General features: G+C 39.6%; 1 protein-coding gene across 1 annotated transcript; it reads right to left on the reverse strand.

The window, feature by feature from the left end:
- Nucleotides 1–582: 582 nt before the first annotated feature.
- ppfibp2a (PPFIA binding protein 2a) lies at nt 583–20,559 on the reverse strand (the record flags this gene model as incomplete). The annotated part of the gene is made up of 23 exons (XM_079217055.1): nt 583–1,733; nt 1,831–2,019; nt 2,135–2,260; nt 2,602–2,724; nt 2,876–2,964; nt 3,346–3,457; nt 3,669–3,819; nt 4,352–4,480; nt 5,062–5,203; nt 6,056–6,194; nt 6,460–6,520; nt 6,608–6,675; nt 6,763–6,887; nt 7,052–7,130; nt 7,786–7,847; nt 8,630–8,741; nt 9,915–10,007; nt 10,309–10,593; nt 12,427–12,558; nt 14,271–14,384; nt 15,212–15,298; nt 19,374–19,621; nt 20,496–20,559. The coding sequence occupies 23 exons, from the start codon at nt 20,557–20,559 to the stop codon at nt 1,512–1,514; spliced, it is 2,952 nt and encodes a 983-aa protein (XP_079073181.1). The 3' UTR covers nt 583–1,511.
- Nucleotides 20,560–22,441: the final 1,882 nt, after the last annotated feature.

Genomic DNA, 22,441 nt, shown 5'->3' on the forward strand with positions numbered 1-22,441 from the left:
GATCAATTGAGTTGTGTTACACACTTATCAGTAGGACTAATTTATTTATGAACATGTCATTTGTAATCATTGATCAGGATGTTCTCTGTTAGGAAACTAATGATATGCAGGGGTAAAAGATTTCCTAATTATTGTGTTTTGTCTAATTGAGACTTTGTGCTTCTGGAAGAGGGTTTAGAGGGGAGCTGACCGCTGCCCTGTCTGCGACACTAACAGACATGCCAGCAGAATCCTAGTAGATTCACCAGGACTCAAATTGGTCATTTATTGAAACAACAGCCCTCCGTCTGTGTAAAAGAGAATACGCCTTCTAATACAGATGCTGTCTCATTTGATGAATACAGTAACTGTCTAATACTTACAACACCATGGTATCAGATGAAGTGGACATAGTTAAAAAAAGCAAATAGCAAGCCAGAGGAAAATCTAGCCCAAATCTAGGCAAACATGTCTGATACGCTACGATCTGGTTCAGGCTACTTATAAAGAAAAACATTTACAGTATGTTGAAATCCAAGAAATAAAGCTGTTAATATATATTCACCAACAAGAGGATCATGGATTGTTTTACTCATTTATTTTAATGACCTTGTCAACAAAATCAAAGCAGATTAATTTAAGTCATTACATGTTCAGGTTCATCCACTTTCAACCTGGGCTGGAACTAAACCAAACAATAGACTGCCAATCCAAGGTCCTAAGATCAATCATCAGGAAGTGATGTGTCTCTCCAACTTTCATGAAATATACAGCAAAAATGTTCATATTTTGCTTGAAAACTACATCTGTTACTCACATTACTAGCATAAGCCATAATTGACCATACATGTAAATATGATCAAGCTGTTCATTGACAGTAGTAAGCATCAAATTAAGCACCAGATGGCAGCAAAAGCATTTGGTCTCCAAAAAAAAAAGACTAGCTATTGACCTTGTTTTGATCATATTACTGCATATTCACAAAGATCGTATTAAACAAAGCACCATTTGGATAGGAGACTCTTTTGCAAACAAACCTTATTCAAAGGTGCAGAAGTGAATCATCAAAAAATAACATTATTTAAGTTTTAATACTTTTTTTGTCAGTCATACAGACGATGAATGAATGATACTCTTAAAGTAATTGGTATCAATTATTATACTTATTCCAGATGTATAACCATAAAATGTCACCAATATTCTAACTATTTCGATACAAAATGATCAGTAAAATATTGGGTTTAATTTTTTTCAAGCAAAGGTTTAAGCTTTGGAATCCAACTGTATACGGAATGCAGAGAGCAGCTTTCACACAATGTTACCATTCATCACCATCTTTGATGAATATTTCTTTCACAACCCCTGGTTAAAAATAGATTAACAACAATTAACATCGCCTGCTTAACACAGCACGTTTACAGCCCATCCAGCAATTCATCACATGAATAAATCCTGGGAACATTTCTTCATCAGAATTTACACTGATTTCAAAGTTATTGAGTGAGTGAGAGGCAGTGTTCTGTATTTTTAAATTATTGTTTTGGGCCATTAGCTTGAGCTTTTATCCCCACTTGCTCCTGCTTCACAGCCGGTCTTTCCAAGGTGGGGCTTAGGCCCCTAAGTGCTGGAGAGGGCAGGCGGGAAACCCCATTCACTGTCAGTGTTCCACTGTCTATTGGACAAATATAGTCTGCAGATTCATCAGGTTTCCTTTTTCTGAGATGACTGAATTGGGTGAAGCCCAGCTTCTTTGGCTGAAAACACAAAATAAGTTTAACCCATTAATACATCATTTAGATTTAATGCTGCTGACAACCACTGAAACATTTTGATTGAAGGTTGTTGTCTTACCTTTACTTTAGCAGTAGTAGTCAGGGGCATATGGCCTGTAGCATTGCCATACTCTCGCTTCTCCTGCGTGGCCTGATGTCCCACCAGGGCAGAAAAGGCTGTGGCAAGGTGGCGGCGGAGCAAAGTCTTCTGTGGAGGAATATTCAACAGTAGCGCCAAAGTCTCTGAGCTGAAGCGAGGCTCCAGGATCTGTTGAAAAGCATTTTGGCAGTAGAGAACAGCAACACATTTAGGTCTACAGGGTCAAAAAATGTAGGTCTACAGGTCAAAAAAATTGCAGATAAGGTCAAAATACAGTACTTACAATCAGCCCGCCATGAACGCCGCTGCCCCGTAGATTCGGAGCGTACTCAGCTAGATCCACTGCCCTCAGCCACTCCATAATGCGGTGATTAGACCACTGCACCACCTCTGAGGGAGAGGGCTGTTTCTGAAGAAGTAAAAAATATAAATTGTCCATCTGACTCACAACTGGTTGACCCTTCCTTTATAGACTGGAAGTGAGCAGAATTAAGCTTTAATAGCCCTGGGGCTTTTGAGGCAAGCAGTATGAAAGAAACAATGTGCTCAGTATGAAAGCATGTTATGTCTGACACCATCTTGTGGGTAACTGGTGGGATGACACCTATTCACCATCTAAGAGCAGTATTTAAACAAAAACTGTAGCACAACATAACATACAACCTAAAACATAATACAACTCTTACATACACCGCTCGCTGGCACAACCACAATTATAACTTCCACTTGTGCTTTTCTATCTTGGCTTACCTCTTCCCCTGGCCTACGTCGAAGACAGTTGGGGTTGAACTTGTTGGCATGAAGGACATGGATGGCACATTTAATACTGAGATGATGAAGCTGACTGGTGACTTTCAGAGTCAGGAGGTCATTCTGCGTGATCAGCAAAGGAACATCAGTGAACTTTATCAAGAGTATATAGATTCATTACATGTTTTTAAAATATGTCTGACACGTTAATACATGTATTTTCAGGCCATCACTTAGTAGTAAATGTTATAGTAGATGCAGGATTAAGTCTTACCACTGTGATGTATTGTATCATTCGACCATCCACTCGGGCCTCATGGAAGTGGTCTTTATACTGAGGCAAACCAATATCATCCAACCAGCCTAAATGGGCAAAAAATATGACATGTATTCACTTCAATTGAATAGCTGTCAGGTGTCAAAACATGTTTACTGTAACTGTTCAGTTAAGATACAGTCTTCTCATTTTTAACTTTACGTTGCCTGTTTGCTTTACTTTCCTGTCACTTTATGCATTACTATTGCAAACAGACACACACACACACACACACACACACACAAAATATGTTTAATTCTGGCAGTGGCTATGTTTGCATCTTTTCTAATACATTTATGTCTCACACATTATATGTCTTTGTTTGATTTGTGGCATGAGAAGTCTCTGTATTGGTTGATGAGATTGACATGAGAATATGCAGCTGCAGCATGAAAAGTTAATATTATTCCATTTAGAAAGAGTCTTACGGGTGACCCAGATGTAGTCCAGGTCTGATGACTTCTCTATAACTTTAGTGGTGAATGCCTTTAGAGCGAGCTGCAGCTTCTTTCTGTGCAGTGGATTCTTCATACCCATTTCCTGAGGATAGAAAGGACTGTTTGTTACAATACAACTAAAGATTGGACCCACACACCATGCAGTTTACTTTAGCCTGATAAACCTTCTTAAGTTTCCAACATATCCATGATATATATATATATCTTCTGATGAAATACTTAAATACTTGAGTTGTAAATTTTATGATATTTTCACAGTGTTTATTTCAAATAACTAATAGTAATTCTCTGACCTTCTCAAAGTCCTGAGGTGTGGCAGACAGCAGCGTCTGTCCATTTTCAACCCACTGCCTAGTGAGATTGACATACTGGCCCAGTCCATAGTCCTCGAGCCAGCCACATACCTGCTCTTTGGTCCACTGGCTGAATGGAACATTCATATCACTAAAATAAAAAAATAAAGAAACATAAATCAGATTAGTACATTAGTACATTGTTAGATGTATTCCAAGTATTTAAAAAGGCCAGCGTACAGGGCGAGCAGAGCAAACAGTGTCAATCTGAAGGGAAACTGAATGGTCGGCACTACTCTTCAGTAGAGTCTAAGTGAAACCACAGTGTTGCCATGGGTTGGGACTGCGTTATCAGAGGTAACCACGAGTGCAGTGCAGAGCAGCAGCCATGAGCTAACCAGTGGGGAACGATCACATGCACAAACATGGACTAAAATGCAGGCGTGGCTGACCTGGCTATGTAAAAAAAACACAGAGAAACTCCGATTTCAGCACACAGAGGAAGAGCAACTTCATTGTCTGCTCAGGTTGACATTACTCCACTATATCTTTTAATAGCAAAGTAAAGTATCATAGCTGCTATATTAGTGTTTTGAATATTGTACAGAAAAAATTATAATAGTGACCTGGCTGACACAAACCCTTAACACTTGAAATAGGAATACAGTAGTACTGTGCTTTACCGTGTAGAGTCATACGACTCGGGGGTCCTGGTCATCCTGGGTCCTGCTGTCGCACGTAGTCCCCCTCTTCTAAACTGACTGGCATCTGGATCCACTGCCTGGAGCCCTCCAGACTGGGTTCTTCGAAGTCTGTATGAGTGAGGGTTAACATGCTAGAAACTACTTTCATTTTCAAAGTAAAATTATATTATATTTGGCACAATCAGTACATGTCCACATCATTGTTGATAAAAATTACAAAAAAATAAGATTTACATTAGGATAGTGTGATAGAAGGGGATAATGTAAAATACACTTCCTGCAGTCTTTAATACTGAAAGTTAATGACGCTGATCATTTATTAGGGAAATCAATCTGACAGTTTTGTGTAATTGTGTAACTTCATTAATTCTATAGTGTTTACTTGGTGAGTGTGATAGTAGGGCAAGTGTATAGAAGGATAGTTTAACATACTGTATGCACACACTATTTCATTATTATCTCTCTTAATTGTTCTCTCTTTAAGCTAGTAATATTAATATACAATATATAATAATATACTCAATTGAATACATAATATAAAACATGTTTTTAGACTTACAGTACATACAGTACATACTTTATTTAGGTCTATTTAATGTTTGGTTGTCCATTTTTGCTCTACTTGGTGATCATATGTGTTGTCCTTCATAACGTAGTGTTGATGTATCAATGTATTTTCCCACACTCACTTTCCCCAGAGTCTCTTAAAGCTCCTGTTATTCTTCATGTATTCTGGTGAGCCCACAGCTCGTTGGTTGGGCTGTGTGTTTGCTCCAGAATGAACAGGGGAATTATTGCCTGAAGTGCTGTCATCAACTTTCTCAAACTTTCCTGCAAGAGGTTACAAAAACCACAGTTGGTACTTAGTCAGGTACAAAGTGTAGAACTATGGAGGGCTATGCAACATTTATAGATGCATTTGTTAAAAATGACACTTATGATAATTAGAGCAGCCTCACTGTCAACATAGCCTCACTGTAATTAACATTTCAATAATGGGAACTTTGAAAAGATCAGACTGTCTAAATGCAGGCATGGTTAAAGACGGAATATGGATGATGACGATAATGATTAAGTAGAACGCAATACAAGATTATTTTGTTTTATCTCTTTGCATACCAAACAGAACATTAAGAACAACGTAGCACACATGTGGCAGTCGGCCTTTTTACAGTGCTCTATTCAGGAGAGGGAGCACAGTTTACAGATCATTGGGTTTGGCAAATAATTCATTGGTTAATGCCCCATGGGGTTTAAGCTAAATTTGACACGGTGTGATCTTTATTATATGTGCTGCAGTCAGTTACCACTCTACAGCAGAACACAGCAGGGAGAAGTCAGGGTGGGGTTCAAGCTAAAACTGGTCAGTCAAGCTGAGGAAGGGTGGAGTAGGTTTAAATGTGGTCAATCAGAACCAGAGAGAGGGTGTGTTTGGTAAGAAAACCCATCCCACAATCCATCTGCTCTGACAGGAGCCTCTGCAATTAGAAGTGATCAAAGGTGCGCAATTGTCTGTTTAAAGGAAAGTGGTTTGTACCAACTATGAATACTGCATCTGCTCATGGGAATGACTGGCTCTGCAAAAACTGGCTCTGAAAAAATGAAGTTTAATCCTACATTAAGGATTATTACTGCACACTGCCCATCATCATGTATTGACTGATGTAATATGACTGGATTTACTTTGGCTGGAGTCTCCATCTTCACTCCCATCTGGAGACTTTTGACTCTGGATTTCACTGCTGCTGTCTCCGCTCACACTCTGCTCTGACAGAGAGGAATTCAGAGGCAGCATCTGACTTCTAGGGTCATCCAGACCACTCTGGATAAACCACACACAGATACAGAAAATACAATAACTGTTAATATATGTACAACATATAATTGTCTCTTCCATCAATCATGTAATAAACAGTAACAGTAGCATATATATATATATATATATATATATATATATATATATATATATATATATATATATATATATATAATGCAGAACAAGTAATGGAAGGCATCAGGATTGACATACTTTAAAAGAAAATTGGCAAATGACTGGCACATTACATCTGTATGATGATTACAAATACCTTTTGTAAAGGTCCATTTGTTAGGTCATTCATGCTGCTTGATGAAGTCTGCGGATCTGTTCTGATTAGATAGAAATACAATGATCTCAGTAAAATCCGACTAAAAGTATTGAAGAGTCGTCCATTGATACAAAAGCTGCTTCGCTACCTGCAATCACTGTCCTTTTGGGTTGATGAAATAGATGTTTGTTGGGAAGAAGAGCTGCTTGTGGAAACCTGTGATGGGTAAAACACATAAATAATTCAAAAAGATTTCATGTGGACAAAAAACTTGAACTAGTAGCTGTAATAGTTTGTACCCACTTCAGACTTTACATCCACCGAATGTGCACTGGCAGAGTCAGTATTCTTCATCAGCACATTCTCTTCTTCTTCACTGCTGCTTGACGGAGTCCTGCCATTTGACAATGAACGAACAGCAGGTGGAGCTACAGTAACAAAGAAAATATATTTTTTTCTTCCACAAACTCAGGTGGAGGCATATTTTTCTTTTAAGGAGGGATGACTAGTGGCATTCATTCGGCTCCTACGTGGATGCTAACAAAATACAAACGCCAGAAAAGGAGGATAAAGGAGTGAACAAGCGGATTACCTTGCCTTGCTGTGTGAGGGACCTCTCTGAATTGCTTGCACTGATTCAGGAGCAAAGTGAGCTCTTCAATTCGTCGGTCCTGAAGAAAACAGAGAGGAAACCCAATTAAGATGTTGAGGTTAGGGAACACATATATGGACTCACTGGTTTACTCTATTGCTGACCAACACCCCACGCAAGCATCCCTCATTCACCATATGGCCTTTACGTCAAAGTAGTGGATAGGGAAGGGAGTGACACAGGCCTGGCTGGAAATCTTAGTTGTGGCAACCAGCTGCGTGCAGTTTGTGTTTTTTGAAGTGGTGCCCATGTCTGGATTTGTCATAGTTCTCTTAATGCAGCTCACTCCAAAATTAGGCTTGGCAGATCGAGGCCTACTTAAGTGTGGCTTTGCCTGAAATGGCTCGCCTTGGGGTGTGTGTACGTGTGTGTCCTCAGTAGTGTGCCACATGTAGGCCCTGTTCTCTGAGTCTTTCAAGTCCAAGATTCTCTGGGAGGAAGAATACAAAAGCCCCTCTGTACTATAAATGGTTGGAGGGCGGTGTCTTAGAGAAATAACAAACGGTTACCATCTAACCTTTTAAACAGCATGATGATAGCACTTGTACGGGCCAGTAGGACTTTTTACAGCGTAGTAAACAGATGCCAACATACATGCTGCTCTATACTAATCACATACAGCTGTTGACCAGAAAGAGAAAGGATCGGTTTCCATATCAGTGGTAATAACTTACCTTTTCATCATTGGCAGCTACCAGTGATTTCATTCCACTCCGAAGCCTCTGCAGCTCCTGATCTAAATGTTTAAAAAGAAAACCCACACTGATTATGAATCTGTATAGGAAGCTGCTGATGTCATATACATTAGTATTTTGTATAGCCACATAGTGGCATATGGTTATTTAGAAAGAAAGGAAAAGCAAAAACACATGCTAGCGTGTTGTAGATGTATTCCTCACCATCCAAAACCATGTATTTTTAGATACAAGTCTGTTTTTAATCTTCCAAGCATAGCTTTAGCCATGTCAGCTCTTACATATATGGGTGCACAGTGCACAGCCACTTCCTGTATAACTACTGGTGTGAATGACTGGTTGCACTCAGCCAGTATAGCCAGAGATGTGTCTTTGTATTACAATTAATGATGCTCCCAGTTAATCCATAAAGACAGTGAAAAGGCCAAAGGGAAGAGAGGTAGTGCATCAAGTATTTTTGGAACCCAGTCTGTGATTGTCAAAGGTGCCACTCTGTGCAGAAGAACACAAAAGACAATGAAATAAAGAGACCCGTCTGAGAAAGGAAATAGATACAAGATCAAAAGTAGGCACTGCCCATGGATTTAAAAATAATTTTCAACAAGTACTGTTTGGTGTTTAGCCTCTTTCTGTACATCTCTGACAGAGACAGAGACCTGTGATGAGAATGTTTATTAAAGGCTAACAAAGAATGTTACTGCAAGTTAATAAATGCAAAGAGGAGTCATTAACTGTGTCACCTATCAGGCTGGGTAACTCTGTGAGAGTGAGAGGCTGTGGTTTGCAGGTTGGTCGAGGGCTTGAGGCTGGGTGCTTTGCTTACCTCTCTCCGGGTTCTCGGAGAATAGAGAGGGTCTGGCCAGCAGCTGTGTGTGCAAGCTCTCGATCTCCACGTTCTTACTGAGCAGGAGCTGCTGAAGGCTGCTGATCTCTGCCTGTGGGTGTCACACAGTGAGGAATCTTAGCAGAAAGGTCATGTTATCCTGTGCACTATATGTACCAACACATCTGTTTAAACATGCACAGCTAAAAGCTAGTTTGAAAAATAAGACATTTACATACATCTTAATGCCAGTTTTTAGTTCCCCAATTGAAACTCCAATGTTGTAGGATACAGTCTTTTTCTAGTTCTAGTTTGTTTTGAGGTAAGTTTGAGAAAAACAGATGCCAATACAGTTAAGTCCAGCCTGAAGTATTTGTCAGTATGTTCTGTCTGTGTGTTGTGTGAAGAGGAAAGTGAAAGGTGGAAAATACACCTTTTATTCCATATACCAAATCATAAACCTCTTGTATTTCTTGAAATCCTTTGTTTTAGGTGTACAATACATGTACTCATACCAATAGCTAGTATTAGGATTGTTTCCCAGTTGGATAAAAAACTATTGATTTGACAGTCTGCTATCAGTAACTAACGGTTCAGACTGAGAATAACACATTCTGTAGAAGGTATTATTTGCTCATTTTGCAATTCTTGGTAAGCCTCCAGTTGATGGAGAGATGCCAGGATATTTGATTAACATAAAAAAAATAAAGAAATGCAGATGGTAATATACAGTATTCACATACACAGTGCCTCAAACCAGGTGGACCTTAGACAACTTCCAAATTGATTGAAGTATGTGGATAAATCCAACCTTTAAAAATGAGAAGCTGAATCTAATCTGGTGTGACTATGAATGAAGTAGTAGAATCAAACTACGTTGTGAATGGCTAGGGAGAGCAACACAATGAAATATACCCTAAAACACAGACTGGGGACAGATATTGTACCAGATGGGAAAGACAGATGGGAATGTGAAAGATAATGATTGTATCATAAAAGAGGACAAAAGGTGGCCACAAAAACTGCTCACAAAAGTCTAAGATGTTAATACAATGTGATCATGCAAGGACTAAGCCACCATTAAAACTAGTTCAGTAATAGAAGGTGAAATAGACTTCTTAAGAAAACATAGGTGTCCATGCAAAACCGAATGACTCACTTAGCTGGCTGGAACATTGGATTGGACAGCGTTTAGGAAAGTTGAGTGGAGAGTTAACAGTGGAATGTGGGCACTGATGGTGTATTGCAACGTCAAGACACCACACAAATCAGAACTCTCTTTTACCTTTGTTGCTTTGAGTTTGTTCTCGTACTGTAACTTCTGGTCCTCCAGGTGCTCCACTTTGTCCTTAAGAATCCTGAGCTCTTTAAGTAAGCCCTAAAACAGAATGTTTGAGAACATTTAGCTAGTTTAAATTCAGGTGTAAGGTTTAATACATCTGCACATTTTATTTCACACAATATTAGTACATGAAATGCACCTATTAGTGTTACACTCTGATGCAAAATGTTTTTTTTCAAAAGAGATCAACCAAGTTACAAAGTGGCATTTGGCACTGCCGTGGATATTTAGTGAGTTCTAGCTTCATTTACATCTGAAGCTAAGAATAACACACACTAAAGTGAGACAAGCCATGCTGCACACAACATTAGAAGTCATGCAGACAGGAAGTGCCTACAGTTTCTTCTTCACAGTCGTCCTGCCGATCTGCATCTGAGCTACCCTCTTCCCGGCTGTGTGTGTTCCCATCAGGCACTTCTGGAACCTCCTCTGAGGTTCTGTCACAGGACGGCCAGGGGTTTGAGCCCTCGCCCTTAGTGGACTTAGTGGGGCTCACCACTGGAGAGCTGATGTCAGCTGGCATCTCCATTTCCAAGGCCTTTTTCTCCTGAATCTTGCTATTGATCTCCTTCTGAAACCTACACATCTGCTCCTGCAGCTCACTAATGAAATTCACAACAGTCTGACAGATGCAGTGGGGGGAAAGAATTGAGAGACAAGTTAAGAGAGAGTAGAGGAAATACTACAGAGTCAGTGTATGTCTACTTGTGTGTAAATACAATCCAGAGAAAGTGTAGATTTGGTCTTGAGTTTGAATGCATAAATATGCAAGTGATTTTGTATTGGAAACACAAACCCTTGGCTGTTCCCCATAAACCAGATGAGACTAACTGTCCCGGTGTGTGTTTACTGGCCCACTTAGTCTCATATGGTCTAGGTGAACACATATTATTATGTATTGTTGATGGACCAGAACTATCTGCGATTTACTTGTATTAACATTATTATGCATCATGCTGTGCCATATTCCAGCATATCCAAATGGGTCGTTTGCATTAATAAATTACAAGACGGCGAGTTGGTTTGCCATCTTTTAGAGGTCTTCCGTGCCCCTGTTCATTCTGAAAGAGCGTAAACAGCGGCCAAGCTATGCCTGGACTGTGGACAGAGGAAGTCTCACTTGGGGTCCGGTAGAGCCGGATATGACAGATGATATGGACTGCCTTCATGGCTAAATTTAACTGTGAGCTTACTGGCTCCACTGCAAGGAGGCTTCCACATGTTTGTGTGTGTGTGTGTGTGTGTGTGTGTGTGTGTGTGTGTGTGTGTGTGTGTGTGTGTGTGTGTGTGTGTGTGTGTGTGTGCAAATGGTACCAACATGCGTGTGGATATGTTTGTGTAGTAGAGGCAGCACATGGGAGGCCAAGTGTTCAAAGCAAATTTCTTTCTATTCTCCTTAACCCCAAACAGCTGTTGTAGGGAACGTTGAGTTTGTGCACATGATGAAACCACTACAATGTCTACTGAATCATGTGTACTGAATCAGTCTGCTGTTTCTGCTTAAAAATGAAAATGAAAGCCTAATAAATGCTCAAGCATATTTTGATACATATATTTTTTCAAGTACTTAAATTATGTCAAATGTTTTTGCGAACATGCCACCAGTTTTTTATTTACAGGATGGCCAAGTCAAACATACCAACACCAAAACCTACACACACTCATAATTGGCCGACTATTCATCACGCCAGCTCTGCTATGCAGGAACTCTTTTAACCCGAGGACACAAAGGCTCTTTGACCAGCAGTGTTTTGAAAGTAACAACATACATTACAGTATCCTGTCTGGTAATAGTGCTGCTTTCCCCGCTTCCTCTTTCTCTAATTCATATGGTCACTAAATGCCCAGGATGTCTGCTGGTAACTTAACACATTGGTCTTAAGCAAATATATGATTCAGTTTAAACTGACAAAGAATTTAACCCCTTCGAGACATTTTTCCTGTGGACTTTGCCCAGCAACAACAGCGAATATTCCCTTCCATCTGTTTAGCAACCGTTTATGATCTTCCATAAAATCAGCTGCTGACTTTAAGGTTAAAAACATCCGAACACAAGGCAGATTTGTATGTGTACCCTCTTCATTCCTGCCAGAGTTAGGTTCACATTTCCAAAGACTGAAGTAAAACAGAAGTTCCTGGGGATCTTATCTTAACTACTTCCTCCTTTCAAACAGTCCTCAGTGAAACAAACTCTTAAGGTAGTCATTCACATGTACATAGTCAAGAATATGAAGTTCAATTGCAAAATATTCATAAGAGTGAGATTATTAATAGCAGAAACTTAGGAAACGTTGCTACTAATTAAAGGAAAGCAAATGAATTAACTCCACCAGCACTACTCAACATGACAACATTGTTTTGATGGATACATATTGGCTAATACCTTTAAACAACACAACATTACCGAGACTGTACTCTACTGTATATTGAAAACAAAACTCCTTTTGAGCCCTACCTCTGCTTTGTGTTGCCTTTCAGCCCCATGGCCCTGCTTTCCCTCCATGTCTGCCAGCTTTAGTTTCAGGTAGGACACCTCCCCCAAGAGATTCAGCTTCTGGTTCTCCAGTGACGTCCTATGTAGGAGCTCCTGTCGTCAACAACATACAGCAAGAGCATGAGGAAACACAAACAGACTTATATACAGATACATACATAATCACTTCAATGATACACAATGCTCTGTACTTACTGAACAAAGGCAACAGTAAGTATGAAGCAACGCACGCTTCCAGATCTGAAATGACAGTCCCCTCAGACAAACCTACTGGTTTCAGACGCTGTTTGAGTGGCTAAATATACACAACCCATGACCACTATTTATAATGCCTATTTCACAGCTCACTCAAAGTACACAGCAGAGGGGGAGAGAGTGAGAGAGGAAGATACCAAAAGTATGCAAAACATTCATAGAAAGAACATTAAAATAACTTTGACAGGTGCATGTTCCTGTTCCTGTGAACTGCTGCCAGTCAAACCTGGTGCTGAGGGAGATTCTGCGATACAGTTCTTTGACTATCTGTCCCGAATGGCTGTCAGCCTTGAGAGTTAAGTTGATTGAAGTATGTGAAGAGTTAAGTAGTAATACATCTGCCTGCTATGCAGGCAGATGTATTACTAATTTGGTTGATGTCAAGCAGGTGTTAAATCACTTAGAGTCCAGATATGACCATCAGAGGCATGCAAACAGTACATATACATCCATTTAAAACTCCGGCTTTGGAAAATAGCTGGGCTTCTTCTAGAGTGTACACATGGAAAATATTAGAGCTTTGTCACCAGAAAGAGATTTACGGCTCATTTCGAAAGCCTCATAATGACCATGTCTCCAAGAAACCAACCCTGGATGCCCTTTGATACACAGCACATACAGCACATAACTTAGAAGTAGACACTGAACATTGGTTCTCAACTCATCAGATAGACACATTCCTGGCACAATAAATTGGTCAGAATAGGTTAAAATCATCTACAAAAACAGTATTATCAGAATGAGGAAAACTGATTCTGGTTAATACCTGGTTCATCTTACTCCAGTGTCCACCTGCAGCAAAGGAAGAGTCAGTGTATGTACATCATAGATGTAATAGCTTCAAGTGTCTTGTAGTTTCAGTCGATTAAAGTGTCATACAGCCATTTAATTCAGTGTCTCTCGTAGTGTTTAGTAAGGTCTTTGTAGTAGGTTTCAAGTCAAAAGCAAACAACTGAAAGTTGCACACACACACACACACACACACACACACACACACACACACACACACACTCTCTCTTAAAGGAGCACCACCCCTATTCTTTATCCCTCCCATTTCTCCAACTGTTTAAGCTGTTGTTGTCCCTTCTCTCTCTCTCTCTCTCTCTCTCTCTCTCTCTCTCTCTCTCTCTCTCTCTCTCTCTCTCTCTCTCTCTCTCTCTTTCTCTCTCTGTGTCAGCAGGCAAGGTCTTGGTGGCTACAGGTTGGGGTGTGGCTAATGGTGCTGTAATCACCTGCCCAGACGACTAGTCTGGCCCTGCATAAATAAGCACTCTGAGACACTGCCGTGGAATGAGTCTGAGCGTCCTAAATAGTTTGGTCGTCAAGGTAATCTGCAGCCATAAACACTGGAATCTTAGGAAGGAATTTGTTCCCAGGAAGCCAAACTCATCATGAGTTACATTCTACAGTTTATGAGAAAATCTGCAGAAGAGTTATATTTAAAAGATAGATGGACAGTCTGGGACCCTGTCACATCTTATTAAATATAGGATAATATTGATATATAATACCAGGATGTCTCCTGATGGAAGGTCTTTAAAGCCATGTACCTGCTGTAGCATCTCCTCTGTGGAGTTGAGTTTGTGCTGATGCTCCACCAGAGAACTTTGTAGATCGCTGATCTTGGCCCACTGAGCTTCCACCTGGTCTGTCAGCACACTCACCTGTGTGTGTTTGGACAGTGGAGATTAATTAATTGCTTTACACCAAACAATGTACCATAAAACAGTTACCCATCATTTAAATTCACATTTTCTCACATAATTGTAGTCCAAGCCTAGCAAAAGTTTTTTAGAAGAAATAAATGATCCTTTTGCAACACTTCAGTGGCTCCAGTAATGTCAGCAGAACACACGCTAAATGTAAATCCCCAGAGAAACTATTAACACAATAGCTGATCGCATGCTAAAATGCCGGTCGCACCAGCCAAGTGGAGCCGATTTTCTAAAGGAATGTTTTATGTTAGGCCAAACCAACAAACAGAGCACCTGCTCTCACACACACCTACATGCTACAGAACATGGTGGTGCTAGCCTCAACCTGCCTGAGATAAGCACTTGTTCAGCAGTCCTCATAACTACATACACCTACACACATACAGATGAGACAAAGACATCACAAAAAAACAAAACATTCTAGTGTCGCAAGAGCACCAACCCCAGCTTTATAACTGTTGCTTCACATATGCAAAAGAAATACATCAATTGCGCAATATTTACAACATAATAGTCGGATCTACCTTTGTCCTTTCTTTCCTTGTCGCTCTCCTGTCACGCTGTTGTGTGATATGGGCACTGTTAAGAATTAGTTTCCACTAACAGTGTGGTGTCATATGTCCTCTTTTATTTGAGAAGGATTATACACAATGGAATTGATTCACCTTCATAAGCAAATCTCCTTTAATGCTTTAAGTTATAGCTTTAAAAATACATAGAGAGACAGAGATATTGTATTGTTTTGTATTTTAAATGTTAGAAGTAATAAATCTCACCTGAAGAATTAGTGACTCTTTGTCTCCCTCCAGACGTGATAACCGCTCCTGGTAGGACTCACTATTGCCAGATGAATGGAGGTTTACCTTCAGAATAAAGCCATTACATTCTGTAAGTACATTGTTAATACAGAACTGTTCAATGTTAACAGTGTGTACTGAGGCTGCAGTCTCAGACACGTACACACAAATGCACGTACACACGCACACACACACACACACACACACACACACACACACACACACACACACACACACACACACACACTCAAACATTATTGTGTCAATGGATCATGTGCGGAAAAATCTGTAAGAGGTTTACAGGTCCTAATCCAGCATTTAACATTGTGTCCAACATTTTATACAAACGGATCAGTGTTAAAAAGAAAATGTTGGATGAAGGCTAATCACAGGGCTGCCTTTACAATCAGGGATATTTCAGAGTCATCAGTGCAAGAGAAGCAAAGTGCAACCAAATGGGATCAAATTTCTCCAAAATCCAGGCTTTCAACCACAACCATGAAAACATTTGTAGGCCAGCGTACATCATGAGCCAGCAAATGGTTTGCAATATTTTTTTAACTGCCATTAAGATTTTAATACATTATACTCTTTGCATCAAAAAACTGAATGCATGTGTTTTAGCAGTATACTATTTGAATTTACAGTATGCATACTTTAAGTGTTGTTGGGACTTCACCATGTGTGTGGAACAAAGACAGAGGCCTACATGTTAAAATAAAAGCCTGAACCGGTTTAAACGACGCCAAGCACCACCATGCATTAAAATTTCACATGTGTGATATTTGGTTTAAACCACAACACTGGTGCCTCATTGGACGAGCCCCAAAGGAACCCCAAGGAGTCCCTGTGACACTGCCATGATGTGACTGAGACTATAAACATCAGCCCATACGTTCACCCCTGTTTGTTGTCTAGGTAGTATGCTTGTAATTGTATAATTTATGTTGATGTTTACTGTAGATTTTTACATCAACTCTGTTTTAGTTTCAAAGAGCAGTTTTCTGTGATTATTTTGTGCATATGTGTTGTGATGATAGCTGGTTGTTGTCGGAGCTCGGAATCAAACCTTCCCTTTACACTCTGAATGTGGAATATTATTACAGCATGATGCATAATAATGTTATTATTATATTACTTTGACTATTGACACTTTACGTCAACACCAATTTAAGGACTTCATCCACAGTTTGGCTATTAGTTCCTGATCCCAGGATGCTGACCCGTTTTTACTAATGTAATGTTAATATTCCTATTAATAATAATGATAATAGTATTAATATCAATAATTAATAATACTTGCTAATAACCAAACACGCTCCGGCCAGATCCGAAAAGGCAGATTTTACTTTACTTCATTTGATCAATAGCAAGGGTGTCTTACACAGTCTCCTCTAGTCCCCTTGGTTTTTCTTGGTTCAGTATTTGGCAGTTTTGTGAATTCTGAGCAGCTTTCTTAGTTCTTGCTGTGTGCTGAATTATTTTCAAACTGTTTTTCAGCCAACTTTTAAAACATCCAAACCTAGATCCACCTCCTCAACCTAACTCCAGAATAAATCTAAAATTATGAAATACTCTTCATAACTCCAAAAATATTGGGCAACAGTGCTTCACAACTTGGACTACCATACATTACTAAACTGTTCCTAATACAGTAATGTGAACAATCTCCAGTAGGGCTGCCCCGTCAATTAGTTGACTAATTGGTTGGTTAGGTCTTAGTCGACTAAGATGCTTTTTTCATGCAGAATGAATGACTTATTAATGACGACGTCGCTGGTAAACACAAGATTTAAAGTGGTGCTTTTCCATGATTCTTTGTAGAGACACTAACAGTTTTACAGATCTGTTGAATAACTCAACTTATTGCTGATTGACAAAATCGCTAGGGTGTTATTTGACGAAGAATGTCTTCCGTCGAAGACACCCCTACTCTCCAGTGAGGTATTGTCAAACAAGCAGCACTGGTCTTTCGTAAAATTCACAATTGTAATAGTTTTTGACACTGTCACAGAGGTGTTGCTTTGACTCAACTTGTTTTGAGTTTTTGACGAGGTTGAACAGAGATGAAGAAGAGAAGTAAATACAGGGCCACTGCATTGCATTGCATAGTACAGGTGTTTCTATTTTTCCCCCTCATAATTCAGTCTGTCTTTATCTTTTCATATTTTAGTTATTCTTGTGGAGCATCTTGTATTTTTTGTTAAATATATTTCTACTTACTCAAGTTACTTATTCACTATTAATTCAAACATATTCCATTGTCATAAAGATGAGTCTTATCTGTGTTTTAGGGGGAAATCAATTATTTTGTCTGTACAGATGATCAAGTGATAGCTATCATGACTTCAATACATTATGGTCCAAAAGCTCAAAAGATTTACATACTAATGATTGACAAGTACATGCATTAAAATGTTTCCTCTATGGATTTAACATTCACTAAGAATTATAAACGTGAGGACTAATGCCCTCTTAATGGTAACAAGATGGTATGTGCTGTTGAAAGACTCCCTACAGGTTTAAGTGGCAGGAAATGATCACAGCTGACATGCATATCCATTTATCTTTCACCTCAAACCCTTTAACCTTGTGGCCAGTTTGGCAGACTTGCTGTGCATTGAACGACCCTCCAATATGGTGACCTATTTACTTTCCACCCTAAAACAAGATGTTTCTGAAGTACCATAAATAGCTGTAAACTGCTTATTCCTTACATTATCTCTCTCCTGTCCTCAAGGAGCTATACGAGTGCATGTGTTGTATATTTTGCAGCACACCTCTTCAACTCACAATCAAAGCACGTCCACCTCCCAAATTATCGAGCATGGCAACCATAATTATGTTGTGAAAGCAACAACACTGCAAGACCAAAACAAACCTTTGTGCAAACCTTCAGAATGCAGACATGAGGACAGTCATGCAAGAATGTCTTACCTTTCTAAGCCAGGCAAAGTGTTTGTAGAAGTCAATATCATACTCCATTCTGCAGGCCCATTGTACTGGAGGTCTTGTTCTTAATGGTATACTAACTAAATTGAGCCAGTGCTATAAAGTATCAAGGACGATAAGCAGATACCAAAATGTGGGACAAAATAATGTCTCTTAACTGTTTTGCGCTCTTGATCTTCCTGAATCCAACTCTCCTCTTTTTTACAGACCCTCCATATTGCAGTTGTAGAGAGAGCAAAGAGGACCTTAGTCCGTGTGGTTTGGAATCTGGGCAGCCTGAGACTTTTAGAGCTGAGGCGAATAACTCAAACTATGCCAGTTGGCTGTACTCCATTTCTTTCTTTTCTTCACTTTTTTTACTTTACCTCTTTCTAACTCCCCCTTTTGCATTCTTCCTCTCTCTCTCAAGCACACGGAAACAGCTTCAGTATTTCTGCTGCATTTCTGCTGCATTTCTGCTGCACTTCATGATCTCTCATCTTTTTCTGCCCTCCCTTTCTTTCTCCCGTACCTCTCTCTGTCCGTATTTCTCACTCTTTCTGAACTACCTCTCGTTCGAGTTTAGCAGGGCTTCCTACAGGGGCACAGGGGAGAGGAAACTTTCTGCAGCATATGCTCGTCAGATGTGGTGCAGAGCAAAAAGTCAGTAAAAGCAAAGCAGAAGGGGAGGAGGAGGCAATGGAGGAGACTGAAAGAGAATGTGACTGTAAAGTTGAGAATATCAAATTTAAGTAGCCTGGCCCAGAAGATCAAACAATTGTTGCAGAAAAGGGGGGAGAATATTAACGCAGGGGTATACGGATGAAGATAATAAGGGATTGGAAGGAGGAGCAACTGCTGCACTTTAAACAGGAGCTCTGGATCTCATTACCGGTGCAGTTTGCAGTAAATCCAGCTTCCAGCTCACTACTTCTTAGCAGACATGAAAAAGCCCTCCAGATGGTAATGTCCAGGATCAAAGACCACCATATCACACAACCAAGAAAACCCATGGACCAATGTTGTCTTGGAATGTATAGGCCGTAGGGTATATGCCTTTGCAAAATTCTCTACCCTTTCTCATTCATTTTGGATATTTCAGACTGGATGTCGGATTTGCACACTAAGTGTTATATAATGGTGGTCTGGTCTGGTGTCCATCCCTGTTTGTGTGTTGAGGGTCTTTAGACGTGACTGACACAGCACTCACCTCATCTCTCTCCAGCCATTTTAGAATAACGTGTGCTGTATCAGTGGAGACTTGTTTCCTGAGACAGTCCTGTTCTTCCTCACTCCCCTGCCCCTCCAGCACTGCCCTGAGGGCCTCTGTCAGCTGAAGAGCCCTGAGGGCCGGGTCTTCGAGTGGGGCAGTGGTCAACTGTGAGGAACACTGTGAGTCTTTGCTGTCCTGGCCACCTAACTGCATAAGAGCACTGAACAGCCCCTGACCCATGTTGCCTAGGAAAGAAAAACAGGACATCAACAGAAAAGTAACTTAGAAAATGTGATTATAGCATCTTCATTTATTGGATATCAGTACTGAGTATACAACTGATTCAGAGGTGAATGCAGTATAATAAGGGTAGTCTCTGAAATGGCCTCTTGGGGTTTCTGGTGTGCTCCAATGTAGCTCATTGGATTCAAATATCATACACTATGGGTTCTAAAGTCCACAAATTAGAGGTTAAACTTGAAGGTTACTGTAATCATCATGTCTAAGTTGCAGAAATAACTTTTCATATATGCTGTCTGAAGTCAAATTAAAGTTACAGTAACACAATATGGACAAATGCTTCGTTTTTTTGTAACGTAAGTATTTTCAGTTGGCAGGGAGTGATTATTAGTCATCTGTGATTTTTGTCATTAGAGTGTGCTAATGGTTGGACTGTCACCTCTATTAATATAACATTGTCTTCTGACCCTGTGCAAAAACAGGGACAAACACCTCTGTCTAAAATGTACCACCTCTGCTAGAAAATACAGAAGGGAAGTCAATGGGAATTAACTTGTAACTATTTTTCAGAAAGAAGATACGGTGAGATTTACAAGACCACAGAGAAGCAATACAAATGCAAACACTTTAAATTAGGTGAAGAAGACAAATTATAGAAAAGTATCAAAAACTTGCTTTCTTCCTTTTCCTCCAAACCTCTCCAATGGAAACAAACTAATCCCTCATCCTGAGCAAATGCTTTACTAACTATTTTCTAGTTCTTGTTTGTAACTTATCCTTGACAATTTAATATCCCTAAGATTTTTTTTTTTTACGAAGGTCTGCAATTATGAACTGGGCAGTCTGTGAAAGGTCTGACAGTGAAACAGAAACTCTTACCAGCAATAATGTCATCCATTTGCTCCAAGGCAGCTTCCAACATGTGGCTGGCATTTGACGCCATGGCAACAAACGTATAAAGCAGCACGAGGAGAAACCCATTCAGTGGTACGAAAAAGAGTTTCGCTGCTGAAATCACAATGAGTTTGAGATCTTCAACAGAAACATGGAGCGTTGAAGACTACTCCCCTTTCTTGTAACACTTAGATCATTTTTACAGCAAGACTACAACAGCTGTCCTGACATCTGACTTCCAAGTAAATAACCTTCAGAACGTGGCTTTGGGGTTTTAACTGCCCTCTCATTTTGAAACCAGAGCCAAGCCGATCGTCACCGCTGTTCCACATGAGGCCAAAGCTCGTATTTAGAATAGTTTGTTTCTTTGTTGCTTTGAGTGGTCATTGTTTATTTGTCTACACTTTCACTCCACATCAATGACATCTGTGAATTAATTTTGACCAGTTGCTGCAAAAAACTAAGTGGTGGAAGTGATGATAACTATATGTTTAGCTCAAAACCAACAGTTTAGATGAAGCCATAGAGGTAGCATCAGGACATTGAACCATAGTAACACACATTTGAATGACATTGATGACAGAGGACAAACCTCATAATGACAAGAAATACACAGTGAAGCTGGAAAAAGCAACAGCTGAGTCACACCCATAAGAGCTGGAGTTTGATAATATTTCACTCTTAGAGGCAGTGTTTTGACTCAAGTACGATAAAAACGGTCCTGACGGCAATCACTTAGGATATACTGATACTTTATGCTACCATGGTGTGTTGTAACAAGACAACTCAGAAGGATAAGGCAGTGACACAGTGATGTGAAGCTTTCCTTGGGACAGAGACCACCTGTCACCTGAAGAAAACATTTATCTGTAAGGGTTAAAGCCAATCATTTAATGTGTCATTATTATTATTTCCTATGAAGACAAGTTAATCTCCATTACGTTCAGCATGTGTCCATGTATGTGGAAGCAACCCCATTCACCATACCTTATATTTATGTATGTGGGATATTGAATTGACTTGACTTTTATCTAAATTCTATGCTGTATTTTATCTGTGTTATATACAGTATGGCCAACAGGGTGCATCACTAGGCAAGAAAAAAACACATCTACATAGAGAGAGACATAATTATCCTGCTAAATCCATAATATCTATAAAGATCAGTTCGTAGATAGTTAGATATCTGTTTGTAACTATTTCCACCCCTGCAAGCACAACTGTCATTTTCTCCCTTCTCTGGATATTGAACACACGTTTTAGCATTAGATCTGTATTTAGAATGTGTATTAATTTAAATAAACTATGTGCAGTATATACTATGTATATATAGGATTAATGTTGTAGTTGCTTATTATCTATTCACCTATCAGTTAGCGCAGCTATGTTTCGCCTACGCGCGATGTCAAAGTACATGTAGTATAGTAAACTGTTGTTTTATTAATTTGTATTATACAATTTAGGTCATATAGAGGCATCATTATTAACTTGAGGTTGTTTCATAACGAGTTAAATGTTCCTCAGAGTATCTTTAAGTAAAAGGATTAGGTTCAGAAACTGATGCTATTATAATTGAGTTTCCCGGTATTGATGATCACGTTTCAGAGCATAAATAAATAATATAGTCATGCTTAGTTCAGTTAACTGTATATGGTATTAACACCTGGTCTAACAGACTGTTTTTCTTTACATCTTAACCCTAAAACACGAACGTCGGGTGATTTTATTTTTCATTGTCTTGTTTTTGTCTGAGTTGTGTGGGTCCTTCATGCTGCTCACTGACATTATTGAAAGTAGGTCTCCCTGCTCTGATCCCTGTTTTTTTCAACAGGCACGTGTTCGGATAATTTTCAGCCGACGATAGTGATAGAGGGTGAAAAGATTTTGGGTGGACATTAGAGCAGGGAGTATGTTTCTTCACCGGACAAGAC

This window comes from Taurulus bubalis, assembly GCF_910589615.1.
Source record: "Taurulus bubalis genome assembly, chromosome: 4".
In the NCBI taxonomy this organism is placed as follows: Eukaryota; Metazoa; Chordata; class Actinopteri; order Perciformes; family Cottidae; genus Taurulus; species Taurulus bubalis.